The sequence below is a fragment of the Conger conger genome, chromosome 9 (assembly GCF_963514075.1).
Source record: "Conger conger chromosome 9, fConCon1.1, whole genome shotgun sequence".
NCBI lineage: Eukaryota > Metazoa > Chordata > Actinopteri > Anguilliformes > Congridae > Conger > Conger conger.
This window is the reverse complement of record NC_083768.1, coordinates 8497391-8517805: the sequence shown is the minus strand read 5'-3', so window position 1 is coordinate 8517805 and position 20415 is coordinate 8497391. Positions and strand designations below refer to the sequence as shown.

Sequence of the window (20415 nt, the reverse complement as noted above, 5' to 3'; positions counted from 1 at the left end):
AGATCCAGCACTCATCTGACAGCACTTAAAATCAACGTGTTTATCGACACGGCGCTTTAAAATTCAGCCTCCGTGCTACTGGGAGAGTGCCTGACCAGATTCTCATGTCGAGAGGGTATTCGGGGGAAGAGCCGATCCCATCCCGTCAGTGTATGGCTCTTTCGACTGTGTTTACAAACATGTTCCGAGTCCTTCTGGAGCAGACACTCAACAGAGCGGACTTCAAAACCGTGAAAGACCTCATTGTTCCTTCACTGTTGTTCTCCACAACACAACCCTCATTCATCCCCAAATAAAGCTTGCGGAACACTTCCTTTAAAAAAAAAAAAAAAACCCTGATTGCTCACATATGCTATGTCCCCCCATCAAACATTCTCAGGCGGGGGGGGAGTTACAGAGCGAACCCACTGGAACCCAACTGAACCAGAACCAGGCAGAACATATGTCAGCGGTGAAACACCACATGAAGAGATCGCAGTGGAGCACTCTGGGATAAACAGGATGAAAGGGTTCACCCGAACACTGCATGCACTGAGACACAGGCTCGTTTGAGAAGGATCGTTTGGCTAATTAGTTTATGCTCCAGCGGTTAATTGGCCGACAGCGTTTGGGAGGGGGGTGGGGGGCACTCACCACCAGGCCTGATCTTCCAGGGGGCCCAGGTGGACCCAGCGCACCCAGCTCTCCTCTGTCCCCCTTATCACCTTTATAGCCTGGATACCCCTTATCCCCCTAATAAGAGGAGAGAGACAGAGATGAAGTTGTAAACCCCCTGTATTGGGACAATATTCAAGAGAAAAAACTGCAAAAGCTAGGTTTTGAAACATTTGGTTGACCAGTTCAGACCAGTTCCCAGCTTGACACGGTTTGACCAGCTCCAGCTATGTTTTGAAATGGCTGGTAGCCGTTTGACCAGCTAGCTACCAAGCTACTAGCTGGTTGACCAGCTCACACCCAGCTAGACAAATAATAATAATAACAATAATAAACTTTATTTATAAAGCACTTTTCATGCAACGGAAACAGCTCAGAGCACTTTGACAGTAAGTAAATCATAAAAAATGCAGGACACAGTAGACAGAGCACAAATAATAAAATAAACGATACAGCATAAAAACAGTAACATAATACAAATAAAAATGGTTAAAACAAACGGCATTACTAATCAAAACTGTATGACCACAGGCCATGCTGGTTGACCAGCTCGTACCCAGCTATGCCAGCTCGAAAACTGAGCTAGACAAGTGGGCATAGCAGGATTTTACAGCTGGGCAGAGCATCAGAAAGGCAGTATATAATAGACTGTAAGATCATAAACTGTTAGATAATAGAATGTAAGATAATAAACTGGAAGATAACAGAATGTAAGATAATAGAATGTAAGATAATAGACTGTAGTCCTGTGACTGTCCTAAATTCAGCTTCACCCCTGTCCTAAATCCCCCCCCCCCCCCCCCCCATCACTCACCACAAACCCCCCAGGAAGCGCGGGAGCTGTGGGAGAACACACATGTCACTCATTAGTGACGAGCCAATCAGAACAAAGGAAGTACTGTAAGTGTGCGTGTGTATGTGTGTGTGTGTGTGTGTGTGTGTGTGTGTGTATGTGTATCTATGTATGGAAGTATGTAAAGACACTTTATGCGACAATGATAAGACAAAGGGTTTTTGCAAATGACATGTTATTGGAGTCCAATAACAACTTAATAAAGGATCTATAGAGTATTTATAGAACATGAATAACACGTGTGTCAAGGTTATGAGTGTATGAAGGGTCACAGCACGTCACACAGCACAGGTGTAGCAGAAAGGCAGGCGCTGTACAGACAGCAGGTGCCGCTTCATCCCGCAGAGCACACTACCTGATGCACCTGGTTTCCCTGGCAACCCGGTATCTCCCTTTTCTCCTTTGGGTCCCTTGGCTCCCAAAGATCCTCTATGGTTTCCTAACGGGGGGGGGAGGAAGGAGTATGGGGGAAGGGAATCAGAGCTGGTAGATGGGACTTATTTTGTGAATATAAAATGGCCGACAAGCTTCAGCGGAGACCCTTGCAGCTCAACCCGGGCCTTTGAAGACAGCTGCGTCTATAATAGCCTTCTGTTCCACTCAGCCAGTGCCCCTTTCAAGAGCAGGATATATATATATCTATATATTTTAATTCCAAGTCAGTGTTCTAGAACTCCGTGGCATTCAACTGTCCGTACCGATTGTTACATCAGCAATAGAATGTTCATCTTTGCTAATCACACACCTCAGAGTTAAAACCACCTGGTGCGATGGCTTTTAGCGCAGGGCTACCAAATAAAGGGATCACTGAGTGTTCTTACGCTTCAAAGCTATTTTCATGACGCCACATGTTCTGTTAGATGAGGGATACTGACATGAAGGGCCAGTTGTACTGCTGACTTTCGCTCCTCCCTTCTGATCGGAGACAGATCTAGACAGGGTACACCAGGGCCCCGCTTACACCTGGTCATTTCACGTGACTAGTCACGTCTAGATAGTATCCAGATATGGCTCAACCACATCGCATTAGTCAGACGTGTCTCTGGAGAGCCTGATGCAAATCCCAGACAACCCACTTCCTGTTTTGTTCTGCCTCACAACTATGTGTGTTTGCGCTCGTTGAGACAAAAAGCAAAAACAGTTTGATTTCTGTAACTACTCTAAAGTTTGTTCTGAATGGAATGACCGGTCCATGTTGCTTGTGAGCATTTAACAAGTGCCCTCCATGCTTCCTGTAATTGCGCAGATACACGTATCCCAGTTTGGAGGGCGGCTGAAGTCGCATGGCGTTATACTTTGGGGGGGACGTTTGGTTGTCATATGCGTCTCACACACGCAGACAGATGCCTCCACACTTGTATAACATCTGTCTGAAATGCGTCTCAGACCACCACCAGAAGCGGTTTGGCCGATCGGATTTGAATCTGTTCCTAATGCGGCGTGGGTGCATTTACACCGATGTTATGTAGATAATCCCTCTCCGTATCTGGATATTCATCCATGACGTGACCAGGGGAAAACGTTATCTTAGTTCCTGGATCTTCTTGCTAATTGGTGATGCTAATTATTCAATTAACCATCAGGTAGAATTGATTTGGGTATCCCGGTTTTAGACATTGATTGAATGGCGTAGATCAGTCAATCAAGAAAACAGTTCAAACTCTTGTCGAAAAAAACATGCCATACTGACCGTTAGTTGGTCCTTTGTTAGCGTAGACCTGCATGAGACAAATTGAGATGTCAACAGACCTGTCACAATACGATAAAGCAATTCCACAATATCTTATGAAAAATGTCCCTTTTTAAACAGGAACAGGGTTCAAATATCAGAAATGAGCTACACAGAAATTATTTGACCTTTATAAAGATATCCACTCCTGAGTATGCATAGAACAGAGCTTCCATACTATGGATGTACTCATTAGTTGGTCATTGTTCACTGAAATGCATTCAGAACATAAATTGTAGCAGCAATATAAGTAAGCAAAAGCTTATTGGGCCGGTTTCATTGACACAGACTAGTCCAAGATTAAATCACATTTTGCATGGAGATCCCTCCACACAAATCTCAATTTAGCCAAGGACTAAGCTTTCTCTGTGTCCATGAAACCGCCCCATTATGATATTAAGTTATTTGAAAATGGCCCTCTAAAACATCGAGAAATCCTGCCAAACGTGAGAGGAGAACAGGACATTTTGAATCTGTGATTTACATGATGCGGCAACACTCAGCCTCTCGCATACTAACAGCGTCCTTCAGACCAAAATCCAATTATGAAACCGCAGTCTTACAAACACAACATTTAGAGGTTGTTTTAGGGGGCCATCTTGGATTACTGCAATTAGTCTTCACCAGCACCAAACTTCACCCGAAGCTGTACGCCGCAAAACCGGAATGAGCCACACCCCTCATGGTACACGTTAACGGCAAAGCTTCAGCCGAGCTTCAGACAGGCTTCAGCCGGGCTTCAGACAGGCTTCAGACAGGCTTCAGCCGAGCTTCAGACAGGCTTCAGACAGGCTTCAGCCGGGCTTCAGACAGGCTTCAGACAGGCTTCAGCCGAGCTTCAGACAGGCTTCAGACAGGCTTCAGACAGGCTTCAGACAGGCTTCAGCCGCACCCAGCTCAGAGTTAAGGCCCCGCGGAAACAAGAAGCCCATTAAACCCATGTCACCATGGTTACACCGTGTCAGCTTTAAGCAGGGCGGGCCGCGTGCTCAGCTGTGCCACACCGTCACCGGGGGGGGGGGGGGTCGATATCATGACGAAGTTCTAATGATCGGGTCGGAGCGGACTTTATTTCTGTTCAGTCAATTCCAAAAATGAAGTTTTTGAAGTTTTTGAAAGACAGGTACACTGAAAAAAAAAAAACAAGCTTCACTGGCTTTGACACCAAAAATATTTTGGTTTTCTGAATTGAACATTTTTAGGTTCATTCAAAAGAGCTTAAGAATATTCAATTCAGTGAATCATATTTTTTTTTCAGTGTATTAGATCATCATGAAAAGTCTTCAACACAAATCTGAAATCACTTGTTGACCAAATTGGACCTTGGATGACTGCAGCCATGCTAAAGGCAGACTCCACAGTCTATGAACAGTATGTTGAGAAACAACTGTGCATCACATTTCAACTGGTCAGATTTTTGGGTGTGACGTACAGTGACGTATACGACCCGTCCTTCGCCCCCCTCAGCTGAGGTGTGATGTACAGTGACGTATACGACCCGTCCTTAGCCCCCCTCAGCTGAGGTGTGATGTACAGTGACGTATACGACCCGTCCTTCGCCCCCCTCAGCTGAGGTGTGACGTACAGTGACGTATACGACCTGTCCTTCGCCCCCCTCAGCTGAGGTGTGACGTATACGACCCGTCCTTCGCCCCCCTCAGCTGAGGTGTGGTTGACACAGCGCCACACACAGGCCCTACGTGGAGTTGCGGGGGACAGGAAATGACACGGGTCGGACAGCAGAGAAGCCCGACGGAACGCCATGGCAACATCGCAGGAGAGCAGTCACAGGTAGGCCACGCCCCCAAGCAGCAGCCAATCACAAGCTGCTGTTTTTTTGACTTACTGGAGTTTTGCCGTACGGTCTGGGAGGAACCGGGAATACTTTCTTTAAAATTTAGAAGGAGAAGGGCTCAGTGAACGGAGAAACAAACTGACACACACAAGGGAGGAGAGACTGGGTACTGTGTGAGTGTGTGTGCACGTGTGTGTGTGCATGTGTGTGTGTGTGTGTGTGTGTGTGTGTGTGTGTGTGTGCATGTGTGTGTGTGTGTGTGTATGTGTGTGCGCATGTTTGTGTGTGAGTGTGTGTGTATGTGTGTGTGTGTGTGTGTGCATGTTTGTGGGTGTGTGTGTGTGTGTGCATGTTTGTGTGTGAGTGTGTGTGTGTGTGTTGGGGGTCGGTGGGGGGGTGCATGTTTATGTTTGCTGATGTGTGTGTGTTGGGGGTCGGTGGGGGGGTGCATGTTTGTGTGTGAGTGTGTGTGCATGCGTGTGTGTGTGTGTGTTGGGGGTCGGTGGGGGGGGTGCATGTTCATGTTTGCTGATGTGTGTGTGTTGGGGGTCGGTGGGGGGGTGCATGTTCACGTTTGCTGACGTGTGTGTGTTGGGGGGCTCACACCTACCCCGTTGAGGTTGATGGCGGGCCCGGGAGGCCCGGGGGGCCCTGGAGGTCCGGGGGGGCCCTGCCGTGAACACAGACGGGGGTCGCCGCTCAGTCAACAATCAAGCAGCATGTTTCAGCCTCAATATGATAATGATCCGCAGAACAATCAATATGCACGACGGGTGATAAAAGCCTGCAGGCGAAGGATCAATACTGCAAATTCATCTCATTTATTATTATTTTTTTTGCCTCAAACCTTTCTAAAACAAACTGTAATATTTAGGGGGTAATGTAATATTTACAGTATTTCTGTAGCTTGTATCATTGGCACCGAAGTTTATCTGTGGAATGTCTAAAGCTAATATCCAGCAGTACCTTCAGTGGTGCTGGTGAGTTTCCCCGAATAGCTATTGCTCGAATATAATCTAACATTACAAGGCAACCATAATATTTAAGGAATTTTCCAAACACATTTAAATCTCTCATTCATAATTAATTCTGTATTAAAAAAAAATAAACATTTATCTTTGAAAGTGTTCCTCGAATAATTTTCATTAGATCTAATTCTTGTACCGGAGTACAATCTGTGGACAAATTTCCGTCGAGCAGAATAGTTCAGCTTAAAAGAAATAAAAAGAATTACAGCTACTTAAAAAATATTGCCATCATAAAATGTAGACATTTCCCTTGGACAAAAAAATGGTCTCAAGTGTCAAGATAGTTTTGGTTTGTGGAAAAACATCTTAATAGTGCACTGCAGTCTGAAAGGGATTCTTGTCAGAAATGCTTCTGTGTTACATTGGAGACACATTGTTCCCCGGTTATTTAGAACTCTGTGCTCTTTCTTAGACTCTGAAAGTACGAGTCAGTGTTCTCATGGACACGGTGTATAAACGATCTTGTATCTTATTGGGAACAGCAAGAAAAGGATATTTTTTGCTGCTCTAGGGTCCTGCATCAACAAAAAAGGGGGCCTTGAGACCGAACACCGCCTCAAAGTGCTGCCACGGATTTAACCAATAAAAAAAACTGACGGTGCCCACTTTATTTATTTTTTTAGGTCAATGAGTCCATTCCCCGTTGCGTAACACAACAGCGTTGCATGCTGGGTAAGCTCACCAAGGCCCCGGCCGAGTCGCCCTTGTCTCCTTTCTTGCCGATCATTCCCGGACGACCCTAAAGCGGAGAAAAAGATCACACTGGTGTACGTGCAGAGCGGTGTGTGTGTGTGTGCAGAACGACAGCTTCCTGGAGTCCCCCCAGGCCTACGTCAATCATTATGGACTGACATATTTCTCTATAAATATCTGCATTTATATAGCGGCAAAGCATCCAAAGCACTTGTACTTTGTAAAAAGATTACGAGTATGATCCAGGTGGCCCAGCCCCACCCAGCACCAACCATGCCCTCTTTTGAGATGTCCCATAAAATCTTACATATCACAGTCAAAAATACTCAGGGAACAGAAAGACGGGAATCGCAGACTTACTGGGCGACCAGGAAACCCGTATTCTCCTTTGGGTCCGGGTGGTCCAATTGGTCCCTGTCAAGTGAACAAAAATTGGATTTCAAAAATATATACATTATCGACCCTTTCATTATAAATGCCAGTTCAACTGCTCTTAAAAAGTGTGTGTGTGTGTGTGTATTGTGTGTGTTTGTGTGTGTTTCTTTGTGAACGATGTGGCTTTTGCCTTTGCAGTTGAAACATGGCCATCACTGACATAAAGTGTTTCATTGTGGAAAGAACAGAAGAAGACCAAGACCACACACAAAATGGCGGCCGGGCAGGAAAAGGTGAATAATTGGGAGCAGACTTGAGGAGCCTGCTGTAGACCCTGGCTGGAGGGGGAACACAGCGCGCTCTCACCATGAGTCCGGCTGGGCCGGGGATCCCACGGTCACCCTGCGCAAGGCAGAAACAGGAAATGAGCACACAGGCCATCGGCAATATGAACTTTGACCCCGGAAGTGAAAGCAGCCGTTACCCTGAGTCCCCTGGGCCCCAGTGGTCCTCGCAGGCCTGAGATCAAGGAGCCGTCGGCGGCGATGGTCACGCCCGACTCGCCCTTCTCCCCCTGTTAGAACACACACAACACAACACACACACACACACACAACACACACACGACACACACACACAACACACACACACGACACACACACACAACACACACACACACACACACAACACACACATACACATGCACACACGCACACACACAACACACACACGACACACACACACACACACGACACACACACGACACACACACACACACACACACAACACACACACACACGCACACAACACACAACACACAACACACACACACACACCACACACACACACACACAACACACAACACACACACACACACACACACACGCACGCGCACACACAACACACAACACAAACACACACACACACACACAACACACAACACACAACACACACACACACAACACACAACACACACACACACACAACACACACACACACACACAACACAACACACACACACACACAGTTACAACAAGCATGTATAGCACCCGGAGCTCACAGATACAGTGGATAAATGGATAAACGGACGCTGAAGCTTCAGAGTAGATCTCGAGTTGGGCCAGCAGGATAATGATAAACTCCATTGCACTAATACCAGCTGGCCACTAGATCTCTCCTCCTATACTTCATCCCCCTCTCCTCTCCTCTCCTCTCCTGACCCTTACCTTCCGTCCCGGGGGCCCCAGGACACCAGGCATCCCGATACTGCCCTTGGGTCCCCTCGGCCCCTAGGCAAAAAAACAAAACAAAAGAGTAATTACAAAAGAGTGGAGATACCACTCCTCCTGTTTCTGTGGACAACGCCAACACCAGTGGCACCGCTCCCTGGTGCTCAGGTACATTTGTGGTTGACCCATTCAGCCTCAAGGCCAATAAGAAGTGGCTCTACCCAAATTCACCAAAAAAAAAAAAAAAAGTACGGTTTTAACAGGGGCTCAAAAACGATAGTATGGCAGGCATTTTGATTGGCTGAAAAGGAATAGGGTTGAGGGTACACATGCAAACGTACAGCACACACTCCAGACTGAGAGGGTTAACTGGACTAAAGAGGTTGTGTGGTGAATGTTTTCGCCATAAGTATTGGTATGTTCGTATGGCCCCTGTTGACAAAAATAACTAGAAAAGCCCACATCTGGACCAGTTGTGGCAGCGCTAACCGTTGGTGCATTAGAGAAATTAGCAGGTGATTGTGGACTGAGAATGGGAACGGGGGCCTAGGCGGGTGGGAGAGACTGAGATTGTGGGATGGCAATCAGCAGCCATTTTGTGAAATCTAGCTGAGTCATGCCATCTGTAGCACGTCACAAAATATCATTTATTTTTATTTCAATATCTTCATCGGTCATTTGAAAAAAGCCTACCCTGTTTCGTTCCCGGAAAGCAGTGTAAAAAAATGAAACATGAATAATTAATGCTTCAAAAAATGCACAAATTATGAATGTATATAAGCCTAGATTCAGTCAACATTTGTCCTTCCGGCTGATTTACATATAAATGTGTTTTTTCGTTTGTTTGCCTGAGCTGCTGCTTGATATTTTCCACCGGCTGTCCTGGCTCTTCACGAAACGGAAACATTGCTTACCCATAACCCCACCTCTCGCCTACATTAGCCAACGTTATCAGCTGCGTCGACCCAGTCACCGACAGCACCCGCTGTAAGCAAACTAGCTAACGTTTTTATTAAAAAATACAAAATATTATTTTATGTTGGCTCTTAAGGTATGGGTTCAGGCAATGGGTAGGCAATTCCAGTCCTGGAGGGCCGGTGTGTATGCAGGTTGTTGTTTACACCAATTACTCTGGCTGAATGAGCAAATTGGCCGCATACACCAACACTAGCTCACTCTTAGATTAGATCACAGTAAAGCCATGTCATACAGGGACACAAGGACAGTCTTTGACTGGCATTCATGCATTCATCAAGAAACGTTGCTAAAATGTCAGATGATGTAAATGTTAGAACCAATTAAATAATTAAGACCATGAAAATGGGCATGAAAAGCAGACACAGACACAGCCCTCATTGCCCACCTCTGGTTTAAACACTGGTAAATGGTTGGCATTTATATAGCGTCTTTATCCAAAGCGCTGTACAATTGATGCTCATTCACCCATTCATACACACAGTCACACACCAACGGCGATTGGCTGCCATGCAAGGCGCCGACCAGCTCGTCAGGAGCACTTGGGGGTTAGGTGTCCTGCTCAGGGACACTTTGACACAGCCTGGGCAGGGGATCGAACCGGCAACCCTCCGACTGCCAGACGACCGCTCTTACTGCCTGAGCCAATGAGACGACCGCTCTTACTGCCTGAGCCAATGAGACGACTGCTCTTACTGCCTGAGCCATCTCGCCCCCCACTGGTACGGGTATTGTTTTAGCACCGGTATCGGGAAAATCTAAATGAAACCCCTCCCTAAGAAAGGAAGAGAGACAGATTTGGAGCCATGGGCTGGGGGGCTGTTTGCTTGCGGTTCCAGGGCGGCCAAGTTGTCATTCACTGAGGTCGAGGGTGAGTGTGTGTGTGTGTGTGTGTGTGTGTGAGTGAATGAGAAGCATCAATTGTGCAGCGCTTTGGACAAAGGCGTTATATAAATGCCATTTGATCTGTGGACACAAACCTCAGCTTAGCTGTGTGAAGGCCTGAGGATCAACAGCAGCAGTCAGTACTACTGTCAGACCAGCGCAGGGCAGAGAGGGGAGTACTTCAAATGCTGACAGCAATTCATGTCAACGTGTCAGAATATTACAATGCGCAGAATGGTTCAAAGACTGTAATTTTCCAATCAAACAAGAAAACAAATGGGCACTCGTAAAAAAAGTGACATTATTTTGAGCATTAGCCAAACAGATCAAATGCTTTGGCCACCTTTGCTAATGTAAGTGCAGACGCTTAAAATTTTGAAATTTAAATTTTTGCTGCGATTGTGCCGCTGATCGCTGTGCCGATCCAGACACTTTCTCTTTGTGTTTAAAATAACGGCTGCCTTTGTGAGAGGTGTCCTGGCGCACAGCAATGACTGAACTCATCTGAGAAAACACTCACACGTACAATGGGGGAGAAATGACTGTTTGGAGAAAAAGCACCCACAATGCAATAGTTATGAGGAGACAGGTCTCACATGCACAACAAGTACCAACAATGCAATAGATATGAGTAGAAGGGTCATACACACGCTCACATACATGCACACACACATGCATACACATGCATACACACACACACGCACACACACACATGCATACACACACACATGCATAGACATACGCACACATACACACACACATGCATACATATACGCATACACTTACACATACACACACACACACACTCACGTACATGCACACACACATGCATACCCATACACATACACACACACACACTCATGTACATGCACACACACATGCATACACACACACACACACACATGCATACCCATACACACACACACACACACTCACGTACATGCACACACACATGCATACACACACACACACACACACACACAAGGCAATCACATTTCTGGTAAAGTAATGAAGTTATCCTTACAGGGAATCCTGCCACGCCAGGCAAGCCATCCGGTCCCTGTAACATGCAGACAGACAGGCAAGGAGAGCAGGCAGACATGCACATGAACAAGGACAACCTGAACCAGGATCACTCAACATCGGGACCAGGGCCCTGTTTCACAAAGCAGGATTACTGAGGAAAAACCCGGAACCCTCCCAAATCCGGAACATGGACTGAAGTAAAGAGCTGTTCCAGGTTTTACAGTTATCCAGCTAAGTCATGATAACTCCTGCTTCATGATACCAGGCCCAGCTCTCCAAAAACTGATCCCAGGTCAGTGTCTGTCAACAGGAAGTGCACATAGCCTGTTGACAGGAAGTGCACATAGCCATGCAAAAACATTATGTTATGTCAGGCATTTGTATTATAATCGCTGCCCGGTAAGTGACCTGTGAGGGCAGACAAGACCTTTCTTTCTTTTTCTTTTTTTTCAGATTTTTCCCTTTTTCTCCCAATTTGGTAGCCAATTGTACCTCGTCTGATTCAATTGGAGGTAGTCGTATTAGATGTACCGCCCGTACCCCGTCCCTCGGCGGCCCGAATGAGAGCGACACGCCTTCTTCAAGCCGTCTCGTCTCGTGCCCGTTGCCGTGATTCTGAGGCGCCCGAGGTGCTTATTGTGCGGCGATCTAATAACCCTGCCAAGTCCCTCCCCCTGGAGCAGCGAGCCAATTATTGCTGCCCCACGTGAGCCAGCCTTTTGGCAGGACCGAGAATCGAACCCCGGTCCCCGGTGTGCAACTGCAGCAAACTGCAACCGCAAGTCTGCTGCGTCTTAGCCTGTTGCGCCACCGCGGCTCACAGACAAGACCTTTCTAAAGCAGAGCAGTGCTAACTGCCCTAGCTACTCTGCAACACAGGAATCTCAGAGAGAGAGAGAGAGACTCAATGCTACAGTCCGCAGACCAGCACCTGACACCGGCCACGGAGCTACACACAGCACAGGCTGAAGTCCAACTCTAACTATCGGCCCATGGAGGTTCTGCACACTGATTTCATCATTATCAAGAAGATCGCCAGATTCAGTTGGGATCGCTCCCCCACAAGCAGCAGATTAATTTGAATTAATCCGATATAATTAATTTGAATAAACTGTGGAATGTGCTGAGTTCCCTTTGGGCTCTTTATAATTATAATAAAGATGTGGGAGACTCAACAGTTAATCCCAATAGTTACGCAGCGGTACAAGACTTGACACTTGTCAACGCAGCTCAGTAATTTACGGATGATTATCACATGAAAAGGCCTCCCCTGCTTCTTACAGCCCGCGGAGAGTGGACCGCCGCTACATTTTTATCGAAAATAATAATCGACAGTTCCAACGTATTCCGGGCTCTTGAAGTTGACAACAGGCCGGCCAATCGCTGTGAGGCGTACGGGGACCTGGGAGAGGCGCTTCAGGATAGAGACGCTCAGAATGGAGGCGCGCGGCGCTGAAGCGGGCGTGCTCCGCTGGCAGAAAGCTCTGTTACTCTCCGCGCCCGACGCGTCAGGGAGAGGTCTGAGCGGACAGAGATAAGGCGCCCGTCGCGCGGGAGGGAAGGCATCGTTTCAGCGCGGGCCGAGCGGACGCGCGGAGTTTCAGCGGCGGAGAGCGGCGAGCGGAGTTTTTGGCACTCGTCGCCCCCGGCGACCGTAACCTGGGTTACTCACAATGGGTCCCGGAGGGCCGCGGAGGTTGGTGAAGTTGAACAGCCCGTCCGTGTCGTTGAGGAAGAGCTGCAGCAGGGGGGAGGGGATATGTCCGTCACTGTACCGCCACACACTACAGACATCGAGGCACAGCCACACACTACTGACATCCACACACTACAGTCATCCACACACTACAGACATTCACACACTACAGTCATCCACACACTACAGACATTCACACACTACAGTCATCCACACACTACAGACATTCACACACTACAGTCATCCACACACTACAGACATTCACACACTACAGTCATCCACACACTACAGACATTCACACACTACAGTCATCCACACACTACAGACATTCACACACTACAGTCATCCACACACTACAGACATTCACACACTACAGTCATCCACTCACTACAGACATTCACACACTACAGTCATCCACACACTACAGACATTCACACACTACAGTCATCCACTCACTACAGACATTCACACACTACAGTCATCCACACACTACAGACATTCACACACTACAGACATTCACACACTACAGTCATCCACTCACTACAGACATTCACACACTACAGACATTCACACACTACAGTCATCCACACACTACAGACATTCACACACTACAGACATTCACACACTACAGTCATCCACTCACTACAGACATTCACACACTACAGTCATCCACTCACTACAGACATTCACACACTACAGTCATCCACACACTACAGACATTCACACACTACAGTCATCCACTCACTACAGACATTCACACACTACAGTCATCCACACACTACAGACATTCACACACTACAGACATTCACACACTACAGTCATCCACTCACTACAGACATTCACACACTACAGTCATCCACACACTACAGACATTCACACACTACAGACATTCACACACTACAGACATTCACACACTACAGTCATCCACTCACTACAGACATTCACACACTACAGTCATCCACACACTACAGACATTCACACACTACAGACATTCACACACTACAGTCATCCACTCACTACAGACATTCACACACTACAGTCATCCACACACTACAGACATTCACACACTACAGTCATCCACACACTACAGACATTCACACACTACAGACATCCACACACTACAGACATTCACACACTACAGACATCCACACACTACAGTCATTCACACACTACAGTCATTCACACACTACATTCACACACTACAGTCATTCACACACTACATTCACACACTACAGTCATTCACACACTACATTCACACACTACAGACATCCACACACGACAGACATTCAGCTGACACTACAGTTGACATTCAGCTGATGCGCTTATCCACAGTTGATTAGACTAACCAGGGGCCAATTTCCCCTGGAGCAATGTGGGGTTAAGGGCCCCACAGGCACAGTGATCTTACTGTGGCTGCACTGGGGCTGGAACCACCAACCGTCCTGGTCCCAGTCCCAGTCAGGCACCTTAGCCACTAGACTACAGGCTGCCCCGGGCCCCTGGTATCTAAGCCCCAGGCCCCTGGTATCTAAGCCCTGGGCCCCATTGGATCGTCTCCGATCGGTGTCACTCACGTCCTGCAGGTTGATGCCAGGCCCCGGGGGCCCCGGGGGGCCGTGTGGCCCCGTGACGCTGAATCCGTTCAGACCCCGCTCCCCCTGTTTCAGAAAACACACACACACACACGTCTGAGTGTAGGATCCAGAAAACACACACACACACACACGTCTGAGTGCAGGATCCAGAAAACACACACACACACACGTCTGAGCGCAGCATCCAGAAAACACACACACACACACGTCTGAGTGCAGGATCCAGAAAACACACACACACACACGTCTGAGCGCAGCATCCAGAAAACACACACACACACACGTCTGAGTGCAGGATCCAGAAAACACACACACACACACATCTGAGTGCAGATCCAGAAAACACACACACACACGTCTGAGCACAGGATCCAGAAAACACAGAACAACAAGCACAACCACTGAGCCTGAGCGGCCCCGTGTCCATCAGGGCCGGTTCTAGAGGGCCCCGCGTCCATCAGGGCCGGTTCTAGAGGGCCCCGCGTCCATCAGGGCCGGTTCTAGAGGGCCCCGTGTCCATCAGGGCCGGTTCTAGAGGGCCCCGTGTCCATCAGGGCCGGTTCTAGAGGGCCCCGCGTCCATCAGGGCCGGTTCTAGAGGGCCCCGTGTCCATCAGGGCCGGTTCTAGAGGGCCCCGCGTCCATCAGGGTCCGTTCTAGGCACAGGCCACGGAGGTGGGCCCCTGGGGCACCACTGGGGGTGTCAAACGAAGGGGAAATCCATGGCTTGGGTCCCCAACCCCCCCACTCCCACCCCCCCACAAAGACTGGAGCTATGCCTGGGGTACGCACCTTTGGTCCCGCGTTGCCTTTGTCCCCCTTTAATCCCTGCATTGAGAGAAGAGCAAAGCGCCGAAATGATTTTAGTGGCAATTACTTACGATCCAAGAGTACCGTGCACTGGTGGATCTGGACAGCTCGTTCATCCACAGTTTTGAATCCGTACCCGCTGGAGCTTAAGTGCTGCTACCAAATGAAAAGCTCTATGATAAAAGCAGAATGACAGTAATTGTGTTGCTACTACCATCCGTCCAGGAAGTCCTGCCGTTCCTTCCCGCCCTGGAGGCCCCAGGTCACCTCGCTCTCCCTGAACATTAAAATACATGACAACACATTACATTACATTAATGGCATTTGGCAGACGCTCTTATCCAGAGCAACATACAGTTGATTAGACTAAGCAGGAGACAATCCTCCCCTGGAGCAATGCAGGGTTAAGGGCCTTGCTCAAGGGCCACAACGGCTCTGCGGATCTTATTGCGGCTACACAGGGGATTAGAACCACCGACCTTGCGTGTCCCAGTCATTTACCCTAACCACTACGCTACAGGCCGCCCTACATTACATTACATTCTACTACATTACATTAAATTGCATTAGATTCTCACGTGCTATTCTACTTTCCTTATTAAGCAATACAAATATTTCACTCTGCCCTAAACACTGAAATTGAACATTTCACAACAAACACATCCAGGTGAACGCACCTTCATAGACACACCAGGAGCCCCGACCCTCCCGGGATCGCCCTGCAGGGAAACACAGGTCTCAGTTCTGACAGGCGGCTTCAAACAAAGCACACACAAAAAAGACTCTAAATCCCACAATTCCACGCGGGGGTCACATGATATGTGCCTACCTTCGGACCTGACGGGCCAGGAATGCCTGGAGGGCCCTGTCGAGGGAAAAAAACAAAAACAAAAATGATAATCGGAGTGCACCTCTCCAAAGAGCGGCGACCACCCCATCCTCAAAGAATAGGACCGCCACACGAAAAAAAAAAACAAGAGTTATGCTTTTAAAGACATTTTTAACAGATTTTTTATTCTCCTCCCAGTTGTGTTGTGTTTTTGCCATGTTTCTTCAGTAAAATGAAGGGCATAAAAAATCATCGTGAAAAATATTCAGTAAAGAAAAGGAGTATTATTAGCGCAGGAGGACTAACGTCTGTGCTTACCGCTGGCCCCGTGGGTCCCGGGCTCCCTGGCGGGGCCCGTCTTCCGGAGCCTTCCACGTCCTGCGGCGGTGAACACACAACACAGGCGATTAGCGCGACGCTAATTAACAGGCTAACCCACAGGAATCCCGCAGGAAGACTGTGCAAGAGTGTGAAAACTGGCAAGAGGAGAAAGGGCGGGGGAGAAGGTATTAAAAAAAAAAAAATACAATTAGCCTAAAGTTGCAGCATTGGTTCTCTTTGATTCTCTTTTTAAAATGATTATTTTTTTTGTTTGAGCGGGGTATCACAGCTTCATCAGAGACTGGCCAGAGGGCGCCATCCTAGTGTTGTCTTTGTCATTTTTTCCCATCTGTCTTCTTGCGTTTTAATTCTGCTATTGGTTCTGTTCTCACTCTGTCCTTGTTTAAACCTGCGTGTTTTTGTTTCGTAAGTTTCTGGTCTCGTCTCGCTCTTCGCTGTTCTTCCGACCTCCAGCGTTCACGGTCCAGCGAGGCCCTCTCGGGTCTCTCTCGTGTTTTGTGCCTGTTGTTTCAACTTTCAAAGTAAAAGTCTCTTCGGACATTAAACTAGTCTGACGTGTTTCTCAGCAAACAGAGTCCATCTTTGAAGCCTCCCCTTAATACTGGGGTCTTTTTAAAACCTCAAAGTGCCCTCCGGCTTTTTAAAACAACACTGAAGTCATGGCATGCCTTCTCTTTACAACAATGTACCAACATTTTTTAATTTATCATGTAAGGAGTAAAATGAGTACCTCGACATCCAGGCGGAAACCCTTCCCTGGGGGACCTGGAGGTCCTGGGGGCCCCTGGGGGCCCGGAAGCCCTCCCTGTCCAGGTTTCCCCATGGGGCCTTGGGGTCCTGCTGTCCCTGGGGCACCCATATCACCCTGTGAAGGAGGGAGAGAGGGGGTACTCACCACGGCACACACGTGGATGGCTACCCTACACACAGAGAGTAACACTAAAGGCCCACCCACACCAAGAACTGTAACATTAACCACGACTGTAACGAAAACAATGTGAGCATTCACACTGATGAACGATAACGTTCGGTAAATATCCTCTCGGCAATGGCAGCTGTCATTTTTAATGTGATGCCCGGTAAATAGGGATGGATTCTGATTGGCTGTCATGGTTTTATCGTTCATTCAACTGGAAAAGTGACCCGAACGATATAATTTGTCATTCGTTCGTTGTCATTATAGTTGTGGTTTCTAAAAGGACATATTTATAATTACACAATTGTTGTTTTACATTACATGTCATTTGGCTGACACTTTTATCCAAAGCAACTCACAGTTGATTAGACTAAGCAGGAGAGAATCCTCCCCTGGAACAATGCAGGTAACGGCCTTGCTCAAGGGCCCAACGGCTGTGCGGATCTTATTGTGGCTACACTGGGATTCGAACTACCGACCTTGCGGGTCCCAGTCATTTACCTTAACCACTACGCTACGGGCCGCCATTCTTGGTGTGAACAGGCATTAACCCCTGTGACTGTGCCACAGTTTTAGGGGGTGCAGGTAAAGCATGCTGGCTAGGCCTGGAACACAGTTCATGACCTTTATCTCCCAGTCCAGATGGTTGTTGGTTCAAATCTCAGTTAATAGTGTTCAACCCACTGGTATGTAGATGTTTACCTTTGGTCCAGCAGGCCCACGCATACCTAAATCACCCTGCAAAAGACAAAAGAGAGATTCACAGTAAATATATTCTACTTAGCTCTACTTATGACCACCCTTGCATGCAAACACTACACATGCAAACAGACACATACAGAAACACACACACACACACACACACAACTGTGGTCCAATCTGATGCGATTTGTAGCACAGACAAGAGTAGCATATATTTCCCATGCATGCAGAACCATTGCTGATCTTACCATATCTCCTTTAGCTCCCTTTAGTCCATCATCCCCCCTCCGTCCATGAGAGCCCTGTGCCATCCAGAAACAAAACACTGTGTTACTCTACCCTGTGTGACTGTGCACTGTGTTACTCTACCCTGTGTTACTGTGCACTGTGCTACTGGGCACTGTGTTACTCTACCCTGTGTGACTGTGCACTGTGTGACTGTGCACTGTGTTACTCTCCACTGTGTTACTGTGCACTGTGTTACTCTCCACTGTGTTACTGTGCACTGTGTTACTCTCCACTGTGTGACTGTGCACTGTGTTACTCTCCACTGTGTAACTGTGCACTGTGTTACTCTCCACTGTGTAACTGTGCACTGTGTTACTCTCCACTGTGTAACTGTGCACTGTGTTACTCTCCACTGTGTAACTGTGCACTGTGTTACTCTCCACTGTGTGACTGTGCACTGTGTTACTGTGCACTGTGCTACTCTACCCTGTGTAACTGTGCTACTCTACCCTGTGTGACTGTGCACTGTGTTACTGCACTGTGTTACTCTCCACTGTGTAACTGTGCACTGTGTTACTCTACCCTGTGTGACTGTGCACTGTGTTACTCTACCCTGTGTAACTGTGCACTGTGTTACTCTACCCTGTGTTACTGTGCACTGTGTGACTGTGCCCTGTGTTACTCTACTCTGTGTTACTGTGCACTGTGCAACACACTTAACTGGAGATTAAACCTCCACACCACACAACTGCGTTCCAGCTGGAACAGCTATCCAAATTATCTGTGAAATGAACAGTTCTTGTTGTTATGCGGTTCTTTGGTCTAGAGGTTTAAAACAACTCCAGAAACAGTAATGTTCCTGTCATAATGGACAATGAAGCTAACCATATGAAATGTTTTTTAAATATGAAAATGAACGGACCTGTTACACATTTACACCAGATACAGTGTGTGTGTAAAGCTATCATATCTGTGGTTTTATTGAAGTATAAAATACAAGAGTGTAACGCTCCTTATGTGGAAGTAGAAGGCAGTAATCCTGTGAAGTGCCTCTCGACATTTATCATCGGTGTAATCCTCACTGAACTCGAATTTTATCCTTTAGCGTGGTAGTGTGACAGAGTGAACGCAGTCAGGGAGAGAAACGGATACTCCATTAAACGCTAAGCGTTGCAGTAAATCCAGCTCTCTGAAAACCAGAGAAGTGGGGAGAAGTGTTGTCCTTTATGGGAATGTTTTGTGCCGGAAACACTGATCACAGCTAATCGCTGTGTAGCTGCTTAATCTCCGTTCTTACACGTAATTAACATTTGAGAATGAACGGAAGCGTAGAAACATGCAGGCCAAGCACAATTGCACTTTTGGTTTAATCTGCTCGTTTTAAAAGAGCTTTCACAGCCGATGGGGATTCAGAGGAAGGTTGGCGGACGCGGTTAGTATTAGCTTCCAGCGGTTTTATTTCCGAAAAGGCAGCTTTCCTCCGACTCGAGCCATGTTTCTGAGAAAGCGCGTCGGCAGTCTCCGGCCTCCCGCGAGGCCGCAGAACGTGCAGGAAGCGGATAGCCTAACGAAGCCCCGGCAAAGGTCAAGGGTCAAAGGTCACGCTAAGGCCCGGGCGCTGCTGAGGTGATTAGGGAATGTGACCCCGTCGGTCGCTAAGGAACATTAGCCAGGGAACATCTGGGTAACTGATATGCCAACAGGCGGTCACGTGGAAACAAAAAAACGCTGAAGTCTTAGCGGCAGGAGGAGGTTACTGCTCCAGCCAGGACCCGACCTCGGCTGTGGTATGTGTGCACGGCAAACATCCGCAGACCTTGTTGTGCAGTTTCACCAGATAAAATACTTTCTAATCAGTGGACTGCGTCCCAGAATATAGGTGTGCTTTGTTTGAGACAGTGCAGATGTACACAGCTGCCATACTTCAGTAGAAAGTCGTTTTCGATGAACAACAAGGGGTGTGGATCTTCGAGAGTAACGATGGCATTATATCTGGAAGGAGACACTGCTGCTGCATTTTTTATTGTATATTTCGGGCTCTTTGAGCGCTACAAAA

The 20415-nt window shown here is 47.6% G+C and overlaps 1 protein-coding gene across 1 annotated transcript in view; it reads right to left on the bottom strand.

Annotated features, from left to right (window-relative positions):
- The window catches only part of col15a1b (collagen, type XV, alpha 1b), an 88876-nt gene that overhangs the window by 10015 nt on the left and 58446 nt on the right, over positions 1-20415 (bottom strand). The window contains exons 15-36 of the mRNA XM_061255269.1: positions 18380-18433; positions 18132-18167; positions 17244-17378; positions 16490-16549; positions 16172-16207; positions 16020-16061; positions 15557-15619; positions 15325-15360; positions 14513-14596; positions 12915-12980; positions 11241-11276; positions 8354-8416; positions 7612-7701; positions 7494-7529; positions 7113-7166; positions 6742-6798; positions 5642-5701; positions 5083-5124; positions 3198-3225; positions 1863-1946; positions 1469-1494; positions 634-732 (exon numbers count right to left, since the gene is read on the bottom strand). Coding sequence (XP_061111253.1) covers positions 634-732; positions 1469-1494; positions 1863-1946; positions 3198-3225; positions 5083-5124; positions 5642-5701; positions 6742-6798; positions 7113-7166; positions 7494-7529; positions 7612-7701; positions 8354-8416; positions 11241-11276; positions 12915-12980; positions 14513-14596; positions 15325-15360; positions 15557-15619; positions 16020-16061; positions 16172-16207; positions 16490-16549; positions 17244-17378; positions 18132-18167; positions 18380-18433 — 1287 coding nt within the window. The remainder of the gene's footprint in view (positions 1-633; positions 733-1468; positions 1495-1862; positions 1947-3197; positions 3226-5082; positions 5125-5641; positions 5702-6741; positions 6799-7112; positions 7167-7493; positions 7530-7611; positions 7702-8353; positions 8417-11240; positions 11277-12914; positions 12981-14512; positions 14597-15324; positions 15361-15556; positions 15620-16019; positions 16062-16171; positions 16208-16489; positions 16550-17243; positions 17379-18131; positions 18168-18379; positions 18434-20415) is intronic.